We start from the raw sequence: 17,830 nt of genomic DNA, 5'->3' as shown, positions 1-17,830 counted from the left end.
TGTCAGTGGTAAATAACTAAAACAAGCCTGAACGTTTTACTACTCCTTACCTGAGTTAAATCCGCCGCTATATATACTTGGGTTCTCTTGAGGTAAGTTTAAGAGCTTAAACTGCTGTTTTGGTCATTTCATCTACACTCTTTCTCGGTATTTTATGTCGTAAAAAATATCATGTTCCGGTGTCATTTGAATAGAATCTTGTTTTACAACCACTTTTTTGAGTCCTAGGTTGAAAGCCCAATTAATCAAATTCTTACAACTTCTTAGTAACAGACCACTTTGTAGTTTAATTTCATTGACATTTCACTTATTCAGCTCTACGCACAGGTGACTCGCCAAAGGCCGCTTAAACTGTTTTTCAGCTGGTACATTTGGAAGAGAAATGATGCGTTTACTGCATATCAAATATATTCTTTCTTATGGGCTCGCTTCGGGTAATTCACTTTTGATGCGTTGGCTTTAGTCGTAAGAAACGATTTGAAACAAAAAATATTTGGACGAGATTTCTAAAGCCTAATAATAATTATTACTCTTTATGCAATATGCTGACTTAAACAAACAGTTTGATGAGGTCTAATTTAGAAACAATCGTAGGACGGGTCAGACGCACTGATCCGTCAATATGAACAAAATTTTGTTTCTTTAATTTACAGTTCAAAAGAAGTGAAATTTATACTGCAGTGCGTCTGCACTGGTTAATGATGGTGTAAAAAAGTTTTAAAAATGTGGTTAAAACATCAATGACACCTTTGGCTACTCCCCTTATGAGCCAGTTTTTTTGTTCTTGCAACATTTTGACATCGTCTGCGATCTATTACTGAACAGATGCACAACATGGAATTGGCTAAACAGTTCAATCCCAACCCTGATAGTTTTAAACTGTAAACTGAGATATCTCTTTATCTACATTCTAGTTCATGGCATGAGATGATGTAGATGAGAGTGCGTTGTAAGAGTGCACAGATTTAAAGCATGGAGAAGTTTTTGATCACATTTGTTTTGATTGTGCTTATTGAACAAATAAAATGTACAGGTAAAAACAAGTATAAAGTGTAATGTACAGACAAACTTATCCAGTGTGCATATGGGAATACCATTTTATTTACATGAGGATGTCTTTATACCTCTTTTTGTTGGTAAGTTAATTAATCTAACTATGAAAATTCATGTTACTCCCATGAATAGTTTACTGCAATACCCAATCATGTCTGGAATTCTATCTAATGGTTCTTTCTGTTCAATGACTTATAAGTAAGGGGAAAATGTATCTTATACACAGTGAGTCCCTCAGAATGTCACCACAGACTGTGTCATGAACTATGCATAATTTATGTAGATGAATCTATGCGAGATTGCAATTTTGGAAAAATTGTCAGATAATTCCTTGTCATTGTGATTATGAATTTTTTATTCATTAGTTTCAAGTGACCATGTGATTTCAAGTACTAATTGTCATTCATCTCATTTTGTATGATTTACATAGAACCCACAGGGCTCAAAGTTGTTACCACAAGCCAAAACTCAATCACAGTTAGTTGGGACCAGCTTTCTTCTGTCTCAGGATACAAGATAAGATATGCAAAATCTGATAGTAATGATCAGAAGTATATGACCGTAAGTTCTGATCAAAGAGAGGTTGAAATAACTGAGCTCAAGAAGAACACTGCATATAACATTCAGGTTGCTGGAATATATTTTGCGGATGGAAATGAAAAAGATGGGCCATATTCAAACAACGTGGAGGGCAGGACATTGTCACATAAATATGGTATGACAATTAGCTTGCTTTACTAATGTAATAAGAAAGAGTGGAGTCAAGGTTTAGCCCAAACCCAGAGTGAACTGGCTTTTATGCTGAGGTTTAATGGGATGGGTCAAATTATACAGGTAAGACAGCTGCAGACACTCTGAGTGAAAAACTGTGGATATATGCAGATTCCAAATTAATCTTGCTCTGGAATGTATATTGAGTTCTTCAATGTGATTATGGTTATGTCTGAGAAACTGTATGCTGTAATTAAATGAAGAGACTAAATGTGGTCACAAGATATCCCTGCAGCTGATTGCAAGAAGATACTGGTAAATTTCTGTTTTTACAGTTCCTGTTTACTGTTTAACCCTTTACACCCTAAGATCAGCATCCAAGTTCTCCATACTGATCTCCATACATTTCCTAAGGTACAAACAAAGAGGGGTAAAACTGTTGGGAGAAATTAGAAGTCAATCACTCTTAGGGGTTAAAGTGTTAACTGAATCAAATAGTTAGGATAAAACACAATGCTTGATGCTTAGTTTGTGTAGCTACAAATGTTTTAAAGGATGGGAAGGGTTGAAATAATTGATGTTTTGTATCTATAAAGTGGCCATTTAGGTGTAATGGAATGTGAAATTAAGCAATATTCTAGCCAGATATCATTATTGTCAAGTAACTCCTCCTTCTCTTCCTACTTCTCCCATCACTCCTCCTCTTTCCTTGTCTTATGATAAACGTGATCAAGAGATACTATAATATTGTTATCTTTAATTGGTGACTTATATATGTTAACTTAATTCATGGTTGTCACAGGCCAGGGAAAAGTTGGAAATAAATATTTTGCCAAGGTTAGGGAATAAGTCAGGGAGTTTCACTTTGCATGAGTCAGAGAAAACTCACTTATATGAAAGAAATTCAAGGAACAGTGAAATCCCTAGAATATCTTGTCCTGGTCCTCTTTGCAATGAAAGATGCTGACACTTTTTGACAGTTTATAGATTCTGGACAAGCTTTATAATTTTTCTCTTTATTGTTATTCAAGTTCAAGTTGATTTTATGAATAAACCTTGTGTAAGACATGCAGTGGTCTATTAGAGTTAGATCACTTGATAATATGGGCAGAAACATTAATAACCACCTTGTACAAGCATAGTTATGTCAGACAGTTTTAGTAGAACATTAAAGAGTAGCCTATCAGAATTTACTTCCTAATATGGAGTTATCTTTGATAATTGTTGAAAGTGTGATGAGTGAAACTTTTTTGGATACTTAGACATTTTCTACTGCAGTTTTCAGACCACAAACTCAACCAAACTGAGTATACTTATTACTTCAACATGCAATTGACTACAACCAAGATAGCAATGGTCAGAGAGCAGACCACACATATCAAGAAAATGGTTACAACTAAACCACAGTCATTATTTAAATTGTTTTGCTTACTTTGCTAGTCTGATTTACTGCCAAGCTTATTCTGAGGAGCAGGTTTTAACTGCCAAGGAAGTTTGGCTGTAGAACTAGCATTACTGGAAAGGCCAATTTTGTAACCAATAATTCCTAATTGACAGCCTTGGTCTGCATGGCTCTTCTTGTATTCAGCCAGCTGATCAATACCTGCAGATAGCTCAGCTAGTGAATAATCATACAGGTTTCTCTTAGGCTGGGTCAGTTGTTGACCACTTCACAGTGGTGCAAACATTGTATAGTAGCCACTAAGACAAAGTGAATTATGATATTTAATCAATTTAAAGACTAGCATACATTTGAGTCACAAAATACTTTTCTGATGAGTTTTTTGCATATTTGTCCAGTAGTCTAAAATTGCATCAACCAATTTTTAACTGCCATTAAGCCCACGGTGACTGAAAGTGAGGCTAGAAGTTAACTTTATTCAAAACGATAATGATAAAAAAGGTAAATTTTGCATGATGGGAGTGCAGATTAGCATAGAAAAACTAGCAACTATTTATTATGTTAAGGTCAACACCTCTAGCCTTTGTCATCACCTCTGTGTAAGCTTTGGCAGTGAAGAACACAAAGGTAAAATGGGTCATTTTAATGACAATTTTGATTATACATGTATCAAATTTGTTACTTTTTGATGTGAGAGTACCCTCCCTTAAATTGATTGTTGCCTTGCAGATGATCCTTGTGATCCCAATCCATGTCGAAATGGAGGAACATGTCAAGTTGATGATCAGAGACCTAGCCATTCTTCCCTTCGTATTTACTGTCAATGTACTGAACATTTCATTGGTGAATTTTGTGCTGTACCAAAAAATGGAGGTAACATATAAGAAGTGTTATATGAAACATGATCAGTTGACACTGTACTTGGCGTGTCTATTCAGATTACCAGAGAGCTAGATTTAGAATTTGGTGGTCACTGGTACACTTTTCGTAAGTCTTTAATGACTAAATGTGAGTAACACTGTGAATTTTATTTTGTATCAGGACAGCACCCTTTAATTGCATGATAACTTATCAGAATACTGGTCAGCAAGAAAATGTGTATTTTCACAAAAAAATTGCCAAAAAGTGTAAAATGTTTAGTTCTCTACAACATTGGCACATTGGCACATCTACCATTATATATACGCAGTGACATTATTCGCCTTAGATATTCTCATACACTCAATTTTCCTTAAGAGTGAATGTGAACACACTACTCGATTATTTATCTCAGTGCAATTTCGGTCATTTTGGCTGTAGGGTAAAACTGGGAAAACTTTTCTAAGCACTGAATTGATTATAATATTCTAGTTGCGAAATATGTAAAAATCTGGGAGGGGAGGCCGCTATTTCTCATAGGGGCAGCTGACGAACAAAGCTGAAAAATCAGTTGTTGCATAGTTTGGCGATGTTTTCATCTGACATTCTCAGCAACAAAAGATTTAGACAAATGTAATATACATGGCTTTGAAGGAATGTTATGTTATAAGCAATATCCTGAAGAGGATATTCGCCTCTGGCTGTCATCTTCTAAAAGAAATTGATCTACTTTCATGAATGACAGCTGAGCAATCCTAAATTCTTTGACGTCCAGTACACTGCTATACTTCTGTCATTTGCAACATGTTAAAGTCGGCTTATTTCTGACGAACTATCTCAACTCCGATCTTTGGTTAATAAACATATGCATTATCAAGACGGCGTGACGCTGTATTTCTCCATGAGGTTTCTATCGTTCGCCTCAAAGAAGACGAGAACCGGATATTTTTCTATATTTCTGGGCATTCTGAAGAAACATACTATCTTAGAAAAAGATAGTTAGGAAAACCACGATTAAGTAATCACGAGGGTGTACATCGCAAGCAGGCAGCGGTAGTGCTACATGGAAAACCGAGTTGTGACAATAGCAATTTGAAAGACATATATGAGTATCTCCTTGCAATAACAAGGTCATGCAGTTTTTATTTCTTGGTGATAGGAATTGAGATATTTCGAATCATCTGAACACTTGTGGTCTTAAAGACGAGGTTGACGTGTTACCGATGTAGAGCCCTTCATTGACTTGAAAAGTAAAACAAATTATGATGTCAAAATAAAGAAAAAATTGAATCTTTATCTCATAATTCCACCTTTCAAACTACTCATTGTCCGCGTGCATAATCGTAAGACGTAACTGGAACGAAACTCCCCATAGTTAATATGTAAAATGGATTGCTAAAAAAGCGATTTCATCAAAATTATTTTCCACAATTTTGGTTTTTTTCCAGGATATCGTTTACAAGCTAAAAAGAAAAAAGATAAAAATGGTGCGATCGCTCGGTATTTTACACAAGAGGAAGTCAAAGGACTCTTTAATTTCCCTCAGAGGTTGACACTCACTAAGAATTAAAGAAAAAGGAGATCACTCGGTCAAAAAAATTTAATCCGTGGAAATTATCAAGCTAGCTGAGACAGTGCCCGTTTTTTCATCAGTGGCTACTTAAATCATTTGATATCTGTATGCTTCGGTGCGTGCGATACCGGAAAACCTTGTGGGGTAATTTTGTAAGCCCTAACGAAAGCGTTTTATTATCAAGAACGAGAAATCTCAAGGCCCAAAGTATAAAATAAATTTCAAGCATGTAAAAGATTCTCTGAGATAAACAGAATTGTGGAAAATGATTGTGATGAAGTACCAATTCTGTCTACTGTAGCGTGTGCGATTTTAATTTTTTATATGTTTTTATACAAGGATGGAAACATTGATTGACTCGTCTGCTCTACAGCGCTACTACGTCAACCTCTTCATCGATATCTCTAGAAAACAAGGACTGAGCGAGATATCTTAAAGAGCTCCTCTCACAATTAGTTTAAAAAAGGCTCTCTAAGGGCAGCATTTGATGTCAACATCAGACTTTCATGTTCATGTTGCAAGGTTTCTGCCGTGGATGACTGGTAAAAATAAAAATCATCGATTCCTAAGGAATATTCAACTTGCGTGTTTTATGAGTAATATTTATGCTTAGATTCTTGTTTCAATCGCTTTTAAACTTTTCAGATTGTCAGGAAGCACTAGGTATGGAAGATTATGGAATACCCAACGAACAAGTGCGAGCATCTTCGGAATGGAACTCCAGCCATGCCGCCATTCAGGGACGGCTCCATTACAAACCACCGTCAGGCAAACAAGGAGCATGGTCTGCCAAAGAAAACGATAAAAATCAGTGGCTTCAGATTGATCTGGGAAGTGTGTTCACCAGGGTGACAGGTGTTGCAACTCAAGGTGGATACAACTATAACCAGTGGGTGACAACGTACAAGCTGCAGTACAGTAAGGATGGTTCTACCTTCACCTCATACAAAGACCCTGAACAAGCTTCAGACAAGGTCAAATAGGATGAAAAATTCTTGCTCATTAACAGGGTTTCTTGAGCTCCACTTTTTCTGACTATTTCATCCTCCAGCCTGCTAAACGTTTTGAATTTTGTTGTTTACTTTGAAAAAGCACTGTAGAAGGATTATCATTTTTACGCCGCTAATCTACCACACAAGTGCGGAATTCGCTACGAAATAACACTTTCAATCATTACCTTTACTACTTTCCAGTCTCAATTGTAGAGATGCACTTTAAATCCTTTTCTCCTTTAGGTTTTTGATGGAAACACCGACCCGAACACAGTTGTCAGTCATGTCCTCAACGAATCAATTACGGCTCGTTACATCCGTTTTCGACCAGTGACTTGGTCAAGGCACATCTCAATGAGAGTGGAGTTGTATGGTTGCTCAGGTACTGTGATGCTAAATTAGCCCTCAATTAGTTGCATGGTGGCAAGTACATGTAGTTTAAAGAAGGGGTTACACCTCATGCTGAATTTTTCTTAGACCTTGTCCCCCTCTCCCTCTTATTCCCCTTCTCCTTCTCCCTTTCCCCTCCACATGGAGATCTGAGAGTGGTTTATCTTTCAATCAGACTTTCCATGCCAAAGTCCGGATGTGAGCCTGCCAAATATCTCACCAAACGCATCTTCCGACGTGAGCATTCAAAGATTAAGACAGTTTACAATACAATCTGAAGTCAAATTGCATTGTGAGTTATCTGACAAAACATCATTCCTCTGGCGTGTTTATAAACTGGGTGAAGAAGATACACCATTACTTTCAAGAAATAGCTTCTCAGAATTACAGATCACACCACGCTTGTTGCCAGTTGGTGAATTCTTGGTTCAACTCAATGTCAGCATGATAGGACCAGCAATTTTTGGGGTCAGCCAGGGTTATTTCGAGGTGGTGAGTAGCCCTTTAGTGGCATCCATCACTGGAGGAAGCAAAGTGGCCAGAGGACTGGAAAGAACATTGATTTTTGATGCATCCCTTTCATATGATCCTGATGAAGAGAATCTGCAATTTTCAGGTTAGTAACCAAGTACATCATAGGTCTTTTGACAAAATTTCATGAGCAATCGGAAAAAGACGAAGGAAACTTTTCAGGAAGGATGAAAATAACCTCTTGACTAACTGATCGTTACTATTGACACAATTTAACCCCTTCATTTAACCTTATTGTGCTTTTTTAGGCCTCAACTTTACCTGGCTATGCAGAGGAGAGTCGCCTTTGGATCTTAATAATTCAGATGAGGCAGGATGTTATTATAGGGCTGGTGATAAAGAATATGTTGGACATGAACTTAGAGTAAACAACAGTCTTATGACAGAAAACACCTCATACTTCATAACAGTACAGGTTACAAGGGATGAAAGGAGAGCTGAGTACACTCAGGAAGTGTTTATCGTTCCTGGTGACCCACCGGAAGTGCAAATCAGGTATTTGAAACTTAAGACACGAGGTGCAGCTGAACTTCACCTGTTATTGACAATCTTAACAAAATCAACTTTGACAAATTAATTGCGACAACCTTAGGCATTTATAAAACTTTTAATGGAACAATGACAAGTTTCTCAGAGCATACCATATTGTATTGTTGTAGGTAGACTATTCCTTGGTCTTTAGACTATTGTATCATTTCAAGTAATACATCCATTGAAGGATTAAAAAATATGTTCCTACTTTTAAATGTAAACGTTTACCTATCTAGTTTACAATTTTGAAAAAATTGAGGGAACTAAATTTTATATTGAAGAAAAATGGTTCACAAATGACAGAAGTAAACGAGGTGGGCTAAGGGTGCACTGTGTAACTTTGCTTTGAAATCTGTTTAAACTGCATCATCAAAATGACCCACAGGTGTGTTGAAAACTGCGATGCCAAACTGAATCCATCTGGGAGAGTGGCTTTACAGGGCATGTGTACAGGTGCCTCATGTCATGGTAACCTTATCTTCAACTGGACAGTTTTAAAAGACTGGAATAACTCTTCAAACAGTTCACAATGGACTGAGGTTTTAGAAATACAAGAGTTGATAAGTACTCGAGTTTCATCAAAATCTCTCGTCACTAAGCCTGGAGTGCTGACACCCGATACCAGGTATAAATTTATATTGACTGCACAACGACCAGGTGGATACCGCGGGTATTCCGAGTACCACGTGACCTCAAACAGTCCCCCTGTTGGAGGAGTATGCAATGTGAGCCAAATATCAGGAGTTGCTCTTATAACAGAGTTTACTTTTACTTGTGATAATTGGCAGGATCCAGATCTTCAGTTGCAGTATGAATTTATTTACCTCAGAAGTAACGATCTTTTAAATGTGGCGTACAAAGGAGTAAAAACTAGTTTAACAACCAAACTTCCTGCTGGAGAGAGTGAAAAAAACTTTACCATCGACTTTCGCGTGCGAGTGGTTGACATTTTGGGGGCATACACTGAAATCAGGACTCCTGTGCAGGTATGAAATGGTAACCGTAACGGCAAAGAACACCTTCACTAGTTTATTTTGACTCTTTTTCCTGTTCACTTCTTATTTTATTCAGCACTGTCTATGACATCCAGATGTAGTTGATGAAAATTTTTTTTTTAAATTTTAGGTTTCTGAGCCCAGTATTGATCCAAAAGACCTTGTCGATGTTGTCACCAACCTCACGTCTGGCGATGAAAGTGAACTGAACTCCTTGATCAAGTCAGGTGATGTGTCACGTGCCACACAATTGGCCGCAGCAGTCCTTTCGGCCGTTGATTTTGTTACGCAATCAGAATCTGCAGAAAGTCAGGCGCAGGAGCTCACAGAGAGAAAAATTATGGTAATTCTTACATACTTAGAAAAACTAATGATGGAACTTTTCAGAGCGAACTACCTAATTGTAAGGAATTTTTTTTATTAGAGGCCTAATGGGACACAGTTCAATTTGAGTCACCACCCTCCTGGGCTCCTGTACCCTTGGGCACTTGGTCGGGACTTGAACCCAAGCAAAGTTTGTTGCTGGTAACACCAACGTTACCGCACGCTGTGCCAAGCTTGGAACTGAAAAGTCTCTGGGTCTTTTCTCACCGGGTTTGAAAGATAAACCTGGCATGGCTAGTATTTAGAGGAAGACGCAATACTATTATAACTTGTATAGACTCCAACTCCGTGTCTTGTTGTTGCCGGCTTGAGCGCAGAATTGTCTTTACCCGACCGTGTTACTTCGTCCATAACGATATTTGTATACCTGTTATGGGATTGGAACTATTCCATTTGTGCCCATGTTAAGAATACATTTATATTTTTTGTAGATAAAATCAAACATCATACAACAGCTTTCAACCGTCCCAGTAGATACTGTCGTTAGAGTCCAGCAGGTATCGAATGTGATAGCCTCTGCCAGCTCAGTCATCGCCGAGATTACCAACGAAGCACAGGTAATTTAATAACCAATCACTTCATTTTAATCACGCCAGTATCGCTTTGTTAGCTAAAATTACAAATAACACGATCAGGTCGCTTGAAAGAACAAAAATGCTTTTCCTGATCCTTTACACTTTTCTTTTCGTCTAGAAAGATGCAACGGATGCACTCGAAAAGATGGCTGTAGTATTGAAGACGGCGAGTGAAGCTGGACAAAGTTACGACACACTATTTGATGGTGTGAAAAGTCTTGTTACTGGACTTGGGAGCATGCTCAGGCTAACTTCACACGGAGCTAGTGTGGAAAATGCTGTGTCACATGAAGAGTCTCAAATGAAAGCTAGCTTTATAACTGCATATAAAGGACGCTTGTCTAAGAATCGAAAGGGGAATCTCAAATCGAGAACTTCTTTGTCTAATAAATTGGGTAGGAGGACCAAAAGGGACGGTGCTGATGTACAGCTGCAGGTAGGGAATCGGACAGAAATTCAAGTTAAAAACCTGAATCGAAAATTAAAGTTAGACATGTGCTAAATCCGCAAAGCGCCTCTATAATGGTTCCACAGGAAAAAAAGCCACGCTAAATTGGAATTCTACCCACATTTTCCACTTCCTGATTGGAGCGCTGATCTGAAACACAATTTCACTTGCCATGTCTTCAATACCATATTTCTAGAAAGGAGACACTGAAAGTACAACATTTTGACCGATAATTGGGAACAAAAGCTAGATTCAGTTGGTAAAAAGATTAATGTTAAAAATCTAGCTTTTGGGTAGCTATTCCTCAAAAAACAAAGAAAAAAAAGCTTTAATTGCTCTAAAAGTTAAAACTTTGAGTGACAACAATTATTTTTTAATCTTTTTCTTTAAGGCTCGTGTCCAAGTTGAGACTCTACTTCATTCCTTGGAGGAAGTCGGAAGCACCATCTTGTCCCGGACTCTCGTTGGAGAAGAGCCAAAAGAGCTTCCAGCCCAGGCAATGTCCCTGCTAGTGTCGCGACAAGAGCCTAATTCACTCGCTGGGACTGTTTTGTCAAATAAAGGGAACAGTTTTCAGCTTCCTCCGGCCTCCAAATTGTTTGACAATTCAGGCCAATTTGTAGATAGCCAGGTTTGTAAGAAACCTTCTTAGTTTTAAGACAAAAATGCAAGAGTGTTTACTTAAATAATCACTGAATTGGCCTAGCCGCACTTTCACAGCACTTTTTCTTTACTTTATTTATTAATGTAAGTGTAGTGGCGCTCCCACAAGACTGTTGGCTTCCTGGGTCTCCTCGCCTTCTAGCTATAACCGCTGTAAATAAATTTTTTGTATTGTGTAAATAAGGCAGATAAAAGATGATGATGATGATGATGATAATGAATTTTACATTTCAAATATTTACTCTTAACTCTGTTGCAGACATCGCGTTATTAACATTATTACAAATTCCTCCCATAGTACTATATTTTAATTACCGAAACGGCGCTACTTTTGTGAGAAAAAGCCATTTCAGTGATGTGCTCCGACCATCCTTTTATGACAATTTCACCCTCTTTTCTTTTTCGCTGCCGGTCTGACAGATGGTAACGACAGACTTCACACCGTTCTCATGGGACCCGTCAGGAGAAAGAGTGACAACCGCTGTTTCAAGCCTTGAGCTTAAGAACAGTTCTGGGCATCTCTTAAATACGACGGAACTAATACACCCGATTACTATAAGACTACAGAGCCATCAGGACTTCACAAACGCTGCTAAGTCTCATTACGTGGGAGCCAACAGAACTGTTTTCTTCAAGATAAATGTCACTCAGTCAGGGATGGCATTGGTGCTAAACATTCGTCCGGAAAGCAACAGAACAGAGTTTGTGGTGACTGTTAAGTACGGAGAGCGGCCTTCCCCAAGTAATAGCGACTTAAAATCAACAATACCTGACCTTTCATCTTGCGGTAAGATGCCAGATGGTCATATGAACTGTTCACGCAATCCATATGTAGTGTTTGTGAACCAAGAATTTGTTAAAAACAAAGGTTTTGGATATTACTACTTTGGGCTAAGAGCCGTGTCAAGAATTTCTGAGATCCTAAGGGTTAAGCGCTGCTCAGGTCGCGGCCGTTTGAAGCGGTCGTGTGTACAGTACAAGGAACCACCCACCACTGGTGAAAGTTACAGCGTACCTCAATACCGTGTAGGGGATGAAAATTACACCTTTCAGGTGACGCCAGCTGCTTGCCTGTTCTGGAATGCGCAGTTATCGAAATGGACCTCAGAGGGGTGCCAGGTAAGAGAAGAAATAGTAGATATTTAATCACTAATGAAATATAGGGAACAGTGCTTTAACGCAGAGGTGACTAAGTACTCTTCAGTTACGAGTATCAAAAGCACTTACCCTTTTGATACCACAATCTGATAGGAAACTATTCAATTAGAAGAGGCCGGTGTCACTGAAAAATAGGAAAAAATCTCCTTTCTCTGTAGCTTCGGTTTGAAAATGAAACATTTTAAACTGCTTTCTTGCAGGTAGCCGAATTGACTACTCAAGATGCCATTTACTGCTCCTGTAATCACTTGAGTGCTTTTGGGGGTCAGTTATTTGTCACGCCGAATCCAATAGATTTTGATAAAGTTTTCACTGAACTAACTGGCCTATCAGATAGTGGAAATATAGCTGTCATATTAGCGGTTTGCTGTGTATTTGGTTTTTACCTATTTTTATTGGTGTGGGCTCGAAAGAATGACAAACTTGATATCTTGAAGGTAGGCAGATGATCTCTAAATTTCTCAACTAGTTTAACAATCGAATTTTATATGATTATCTATTTTCACTCTGATTTTTCTGTAAAGTATAGATATTTAACTGGGGCTTCTAAGGAGATTTAAGTGGCATATGTTGTTCATTTGTTCGTACAACAAATGAGCAACATATGACACTTCTATGAAGAACCCATGATGTGTTCATGTTAATCACGCAATTGTAAAGTGCTGAACTAGGTGTAAAGTTTACACTTAGGTCAGCACACAACTAAATTTTCTTTTTTTGTGAGAATTTTTTACAACCCAAAGACGGACAATAAGTATATAATTTTTTGATAACGGGGTGGATGACAAAGCTCATTGGTGCACTCTGATATTCACAGGACAGCATGCACAGTACAATAATTGAGACTGATTTATTTTTCTTTTTGGTTTTTACAGGTGGGGGAAAAGCCATTCGTAGGAGTTCCTTCACCAGGCTCTTATTTCGTCGAGGTTCAAGTATCCACGGGCATTTGGCGAAACTCCGGCACCACTGCTAACATTTTTATTATACTAGAGGGGGAGCTAGGCACTAGCCGACCTTACCATTTGAAAGACGATTCGTGCATTCCTTTCGCAAGAGGGAGCATTAGTTCCTTTATCCTTTCGATTCATGACAGTATTGGTCCCATGAGAACCGTGCGCGTATGGCATGACAACTCGGGCACCAGTCCATCGTGGTTTTTGAATCATATCAAGGTTTGCGAACTGACCAATGAGAAGCAATGGAACTTTGTGTGTTTCGCGTGGCTGGCTGTTGATAGAGGTGATGGATTAATAGACCGGACTCTTCGTTGTACTTCCACTGCCGACAAAGGAATTGATTTTGCAGTTTATGTTCAGAATAGAATTGCTGGCGAGTTCAGTAATTCACATTTATGGTTTTCTGTCGCAACAAGACCACCAAGTTATCGGTTTACTCGAGCTCAACGTTTATCTTGCTGTCTAGCTATATTACTGACTACCATGCTAAGCAGTGCCATGTTTTACGAGCGTGAAACAGCGATGGACGATGATCAAGGATCGTTGAGGTTGGGCCGTTTTGTTGTGAACTTCAGAGCGCTCGTCATTGCAGGGCAGAGTCTTATGATTGTACTTCCTGTCAATATTTTGACCGTGGCACTTTTTACTCACACTCGTTCTTCAAACGAGAATAAGGAAATGGCTCTCCAAAGGGACCCGCACAGGAAATTCGCCAAGAAGAAACGTGACTTCTCTTTTCCATGCTGGTTTATATTCGTTCCTTGGCTCTTGTGTTTCCTCCTCTCGTCATGTTCGGCAGCTTTTGTTATCTTCTACAGTCTTCAGTAGGGTGCAGATATAAGTGAGCAGTGGCTGATTTCAGTTGTAATGTCAGTTGTATTGGACATATTTGTATCGGAACCTATTCAAATCATAGTTGTTGCCTTTATGCTATCTCACATTTTTAAAGGAGGAATTCAAAGATTTACGTGGCAACCTTATCACGTTGACGCAGTCGTTGATGTCGAAGATATTGAATTGAGTGGGTTAGGCAACGAAGAGATTGACGAGGAAGAAATTGAAATACCAAAGCCACTAAGCAAAAGGCAGTTACGTCGCGCAAGGGTCGCTCGAATAAGGGAGGTGTATATGTATACTGCCCTTCGGAATATACTGTCGTACATGCTGTACTTGTTAATTCTATGTATTGTTTGTTACGGTGGACGTAGCGAGCATGGGTACCCGATGACATCTTCCATTAAGAAGACATTTGGGGAACTTGATTCGGTATGTTATCGGCCAATTTCTCGTTTTATATACGCGTAACTTAAAGACAACGAATACCTACACCTCTCTGTGATTGTACGAGCCTTTAGATTACTCTTTAAGTTTATATGAGAAACAATGGCAGTAGATAGAAACAATCAAACTAAAACTTTTCAAAGTAGAAGGAGTTACTGATTGATCGTTGGCTTTTTCGCTTCTTATCATATAGATATCAAATCACTTTAACACTTGGGACTGGACACGTGACGTTTTAGTACCAGGACTTTTTGAAGACGGGAAAAACGTCCCACTGAATAGTTCCAGTCCTTACATTGGAGATGGCGACTCTGTTCTCGTTGGAATGCCTCGCCTCAGACAGCTGCGAGTCAAAGAAGGTGTCTTAAAAGAAGTGCTTCAAGTGTATTCCATCTTGGAAATTTGATTTTTTTGTTGACGGAGGCTATTGAGAAAACAGTATGGTTTTATCAATTGAGTTTGTAACGTAAATTTGCCACCGTAAAGAACTCCTAAAACTGACATTTGGAGCGTTAGCCCTCCGTCAGAGCAAAAACGAAGGGCTAACACTCGAAACGCCAGCTTTAGAAGCTCTTTACGGTGGCTTATTTACATTATCAATTCAGTTGATAAAAGGAAATTCTCTTGTATACCTCCTGCGAAGCAGCAGCGCAGTCTCTTTAAAAACTTACACCCTCTACTAAAAGAACGAGCCCAGTTGTTCAAGGTGTGGATAATGCTATCCAACAGATAAATTACCATACAGCCGATAATTGTTGACAAAAAATAATTTATTACCCGCCGCATAACGACTTTTCCAGCAGATGGTGTTATCCACCTTTCGAAAGATTCGGTTAAGTAAAAAGTAAAATGAAGTCAAAACTCATTTCACAAAGATCCTCAAACAGTTGATGCAGCGGGTCTCAAGTTTTAATTTAGTTGAAATGTATTTTCGGCAGTTCGCTGAGGGGAACTTCTCTCGTGGAGGTGGCTCCAGACACTATTTACATGAAACCAAATTCAGCAAAAAGTTTTCGGGTAATTAGCTCGTACATTTATTGTTTGCTTCGGATTGATTTGATGAATTATGAAACATTTTCCTATTTTCACGTAAGAGCTACACACCAATATTTCGACAATATTCACTGAACTCGAAGCGGATCGTCATTGAGGCAACTATAGTTTGAATAATTAGGCAAACTTCGATCTTGTGATCTGTATAGATTACAAACATGCTCTTTTTCGTTGTAAGGTTCTTGCGATGTCGACATAGATGAAATAACAGCCCCATTCAACTCCTGCGTGGCTTCATATACATCCGATAACGAGGACAACACCAACTTCTATCAAACACGATGGCGCCAATTTTCTCCATCGAAGAATGATTCGCTAAGCATTCTCTATCAGATATGTCCTACTGCTTGGCATTATTCTTCGGCAGAGCGAACTCAAAGCCTTCCTTTGTGGGGAAAACTTCATCTGTCAAACTTTTATGGTAAAGGAGGCTACCTGGCCGAGTTGGGCTATGACAGAAATACAGCACTGAAAGTCATATCTGAACTTAATCTGTTTGACTGGATTGACAGGTTTACCAGTGCTGTAATTGTCGAGTTTACTGTTTTTAACTCTCAAGTGAATTTGTTTGGCGTGATTTGGATCCCAATTGAGTTTTCACCAAGTGGTCACGTGGTATCTGATCATGTGATTCGAGGCATTCATGTATACGGAATTGGTGGAGGCTACAGTGCTGTTACCGTCACCTGTCAATTGTTTCTAGTGGGTTATGTTGTATACTTTGTTGTCAAGGAAACGTCAAAGATGATCGCTGGTATTCGAATTTATTTCTCACGTTTTCTAAACTGGGTCGAATTCACGCAGACTTTAACAGTCGTCGGTTTTGTTATCACCCACATTTTAAAACAAACAGAGCTTTTTGTCAACACAGAGAAACTCAAAAACAATACATTTCAGTTTATCAGTTTTGATAAGGGGGCTCTCTTAGAGGACTTGGAAACGGTCTTAATATCGTTACTGATGTTCTTGAATACTTTGAAGTTGCTGTATTTGCTCAAATTCAATCCCCATGTGCGGCATTTATTCTATGTAATGAAGGGATCTGCTCGGGAACTCGTTCACTGTTCAGTTGTATTCGCTGTGTTCATGTTTGGATGTATCCATGTAGGATATATTCTATTTGGGAGAGAACTTTACTCCTTTTCTTCGCCTTTCCTCATTCTACAGTCTCTTCTTGTCGAAGGAGTCGTTGGAGGCGGAGTGGACTATTTTAACGATTGTTGCACAGTCATTGGCCCTGTTTACGTTACAGCATTAAAATTGGGACTAAATCTCATATGCATCAATATTTTCATTTCAGTTCTTGTTTACAATTACGGCAATATCAGAGACCTCACCAGAGGGAAATTCAATCTCGGAAACTTCATTATTGTAAAAGTAAAGGAACTCATGGGTTTTGTGGTTCATAGTTCAGCAATGGATGCAGACAGTTCGTGTGATCATAACACAAAGAAGGAGGAGAACAATACACTTCCTGAAGTAGATGAGATATTAACCAAGTTGGATCAGATTAATCACCATTTAAATATTTTGTATGCTGACGAATTCGGTGAAGACCTTGACATGTTTTCTTTGTGGTTTGATCTTCACATTCAACGTTTAAAAGCTAAGGATGCACAAGAAAGGTTTGAGAATGATTTAGAAGAAGTTTAAGAGGATGCACAAGGATACTTAAGCCTCGCGTAGTAAATGGTGCTTGCAGTTCGCCCGCCTGTATGACTAGACTGAGAACAAACAAACAAACAGGAGTCGACCGCGATCACTTTTTGTTAAAAAATAAAGCTGCTGTATTTAGGATCAGAAGTACTTGTCGCGCAAACTTGCGAACCACTTCAGTGATTATTTCTCCGCTAGGTAATTGTTAAAAGAGGTGCTGTAATTTGTGTTCACTTCGGAAGTTTTATTTTACTGGTTTGAAACAGCTTCATTATTTACGTTAAGTGGAGTTTATTGTTCTATAATTGCTACAAATTAATTCTAGTGCCTGATTAAAAAAAACCTTATGGAATGAAGCTTAAAGGAGGTTAACAGATGAAATATCGTATCGTTGATTAATAAGAGTCTCGGTGTGATTTTACAAAGGTTGACGTTAAACCTTGTCATTCCCGAGAGCTAAATAACAATTCTCTTCTCTTTCTCTGCTAAAAAATTCGTACAATTTTTAAAACCTCTAAGAATTTGATGTTCAAACAAACACTTTCCCTTCGGCAGTTTATGATTGATATTTTTCTTTCTACTCGTCACTTTTCTGTTTGGAAATATTTCGATATTGT

At 38.5% G+C, this 17,830-nt stretch overlaps 1 protein-coding gene across 1 annotated transcript; it reads left to right on the top strand.

Annotated features, from left to right (window-relative positions):
• Positions 1-104: 104 nt before the first annotated feature.
• LOC149046681 (polycystin family receptor for egg jelly-like) lies at positions 105-17,587 on the top strand. Its single transcript, XM_089203833.1, is given in 17 exon segments — positions 105-1,033; positions 1,484-1,768; positions 3,896-4,039; positions 6,243-6,571; positions 6,833-6,971; positions 7,155-7,595; positions 7,759-8,005; positions 8,427-9,027; positions 9,167-9,379; positions 9,852-9,977; positions 10,114-10,431; positions 10,835-11,074; positions 11,527-12,225; positions 12,465-12,701; positions 13,140-14,489; positions 14,698-14,863; positions 15,736-17,587. Coding segments are annotated over 17 exon segments (7,071 nt in total). The 5' UTR covers positions 105-972; the 3' UTR covers positions 17,211-17,587.
• Positions 17,588-17,830: the final 243 nt, after the last annotated feature.

Source organism: Pocillopora damicornis, chromosome 4 (assembly GCF_964200805.1).
Source record: "Pocillopora damicornis chromosome 4, jaPocDami1.2, whole genome shotgun sequence".
NCBI lineage: Eukaryota > Metazoa > Cnidaria > Anthozoa > Scleractinia > Pocilloporidae > Pocillopora > Pocillopora damicornis.
The sequence above is the reverse complement of the archived record's forward strand: the minus strand, read 5'-3'. Positions and strand labels throughout refer to the sequence as shown.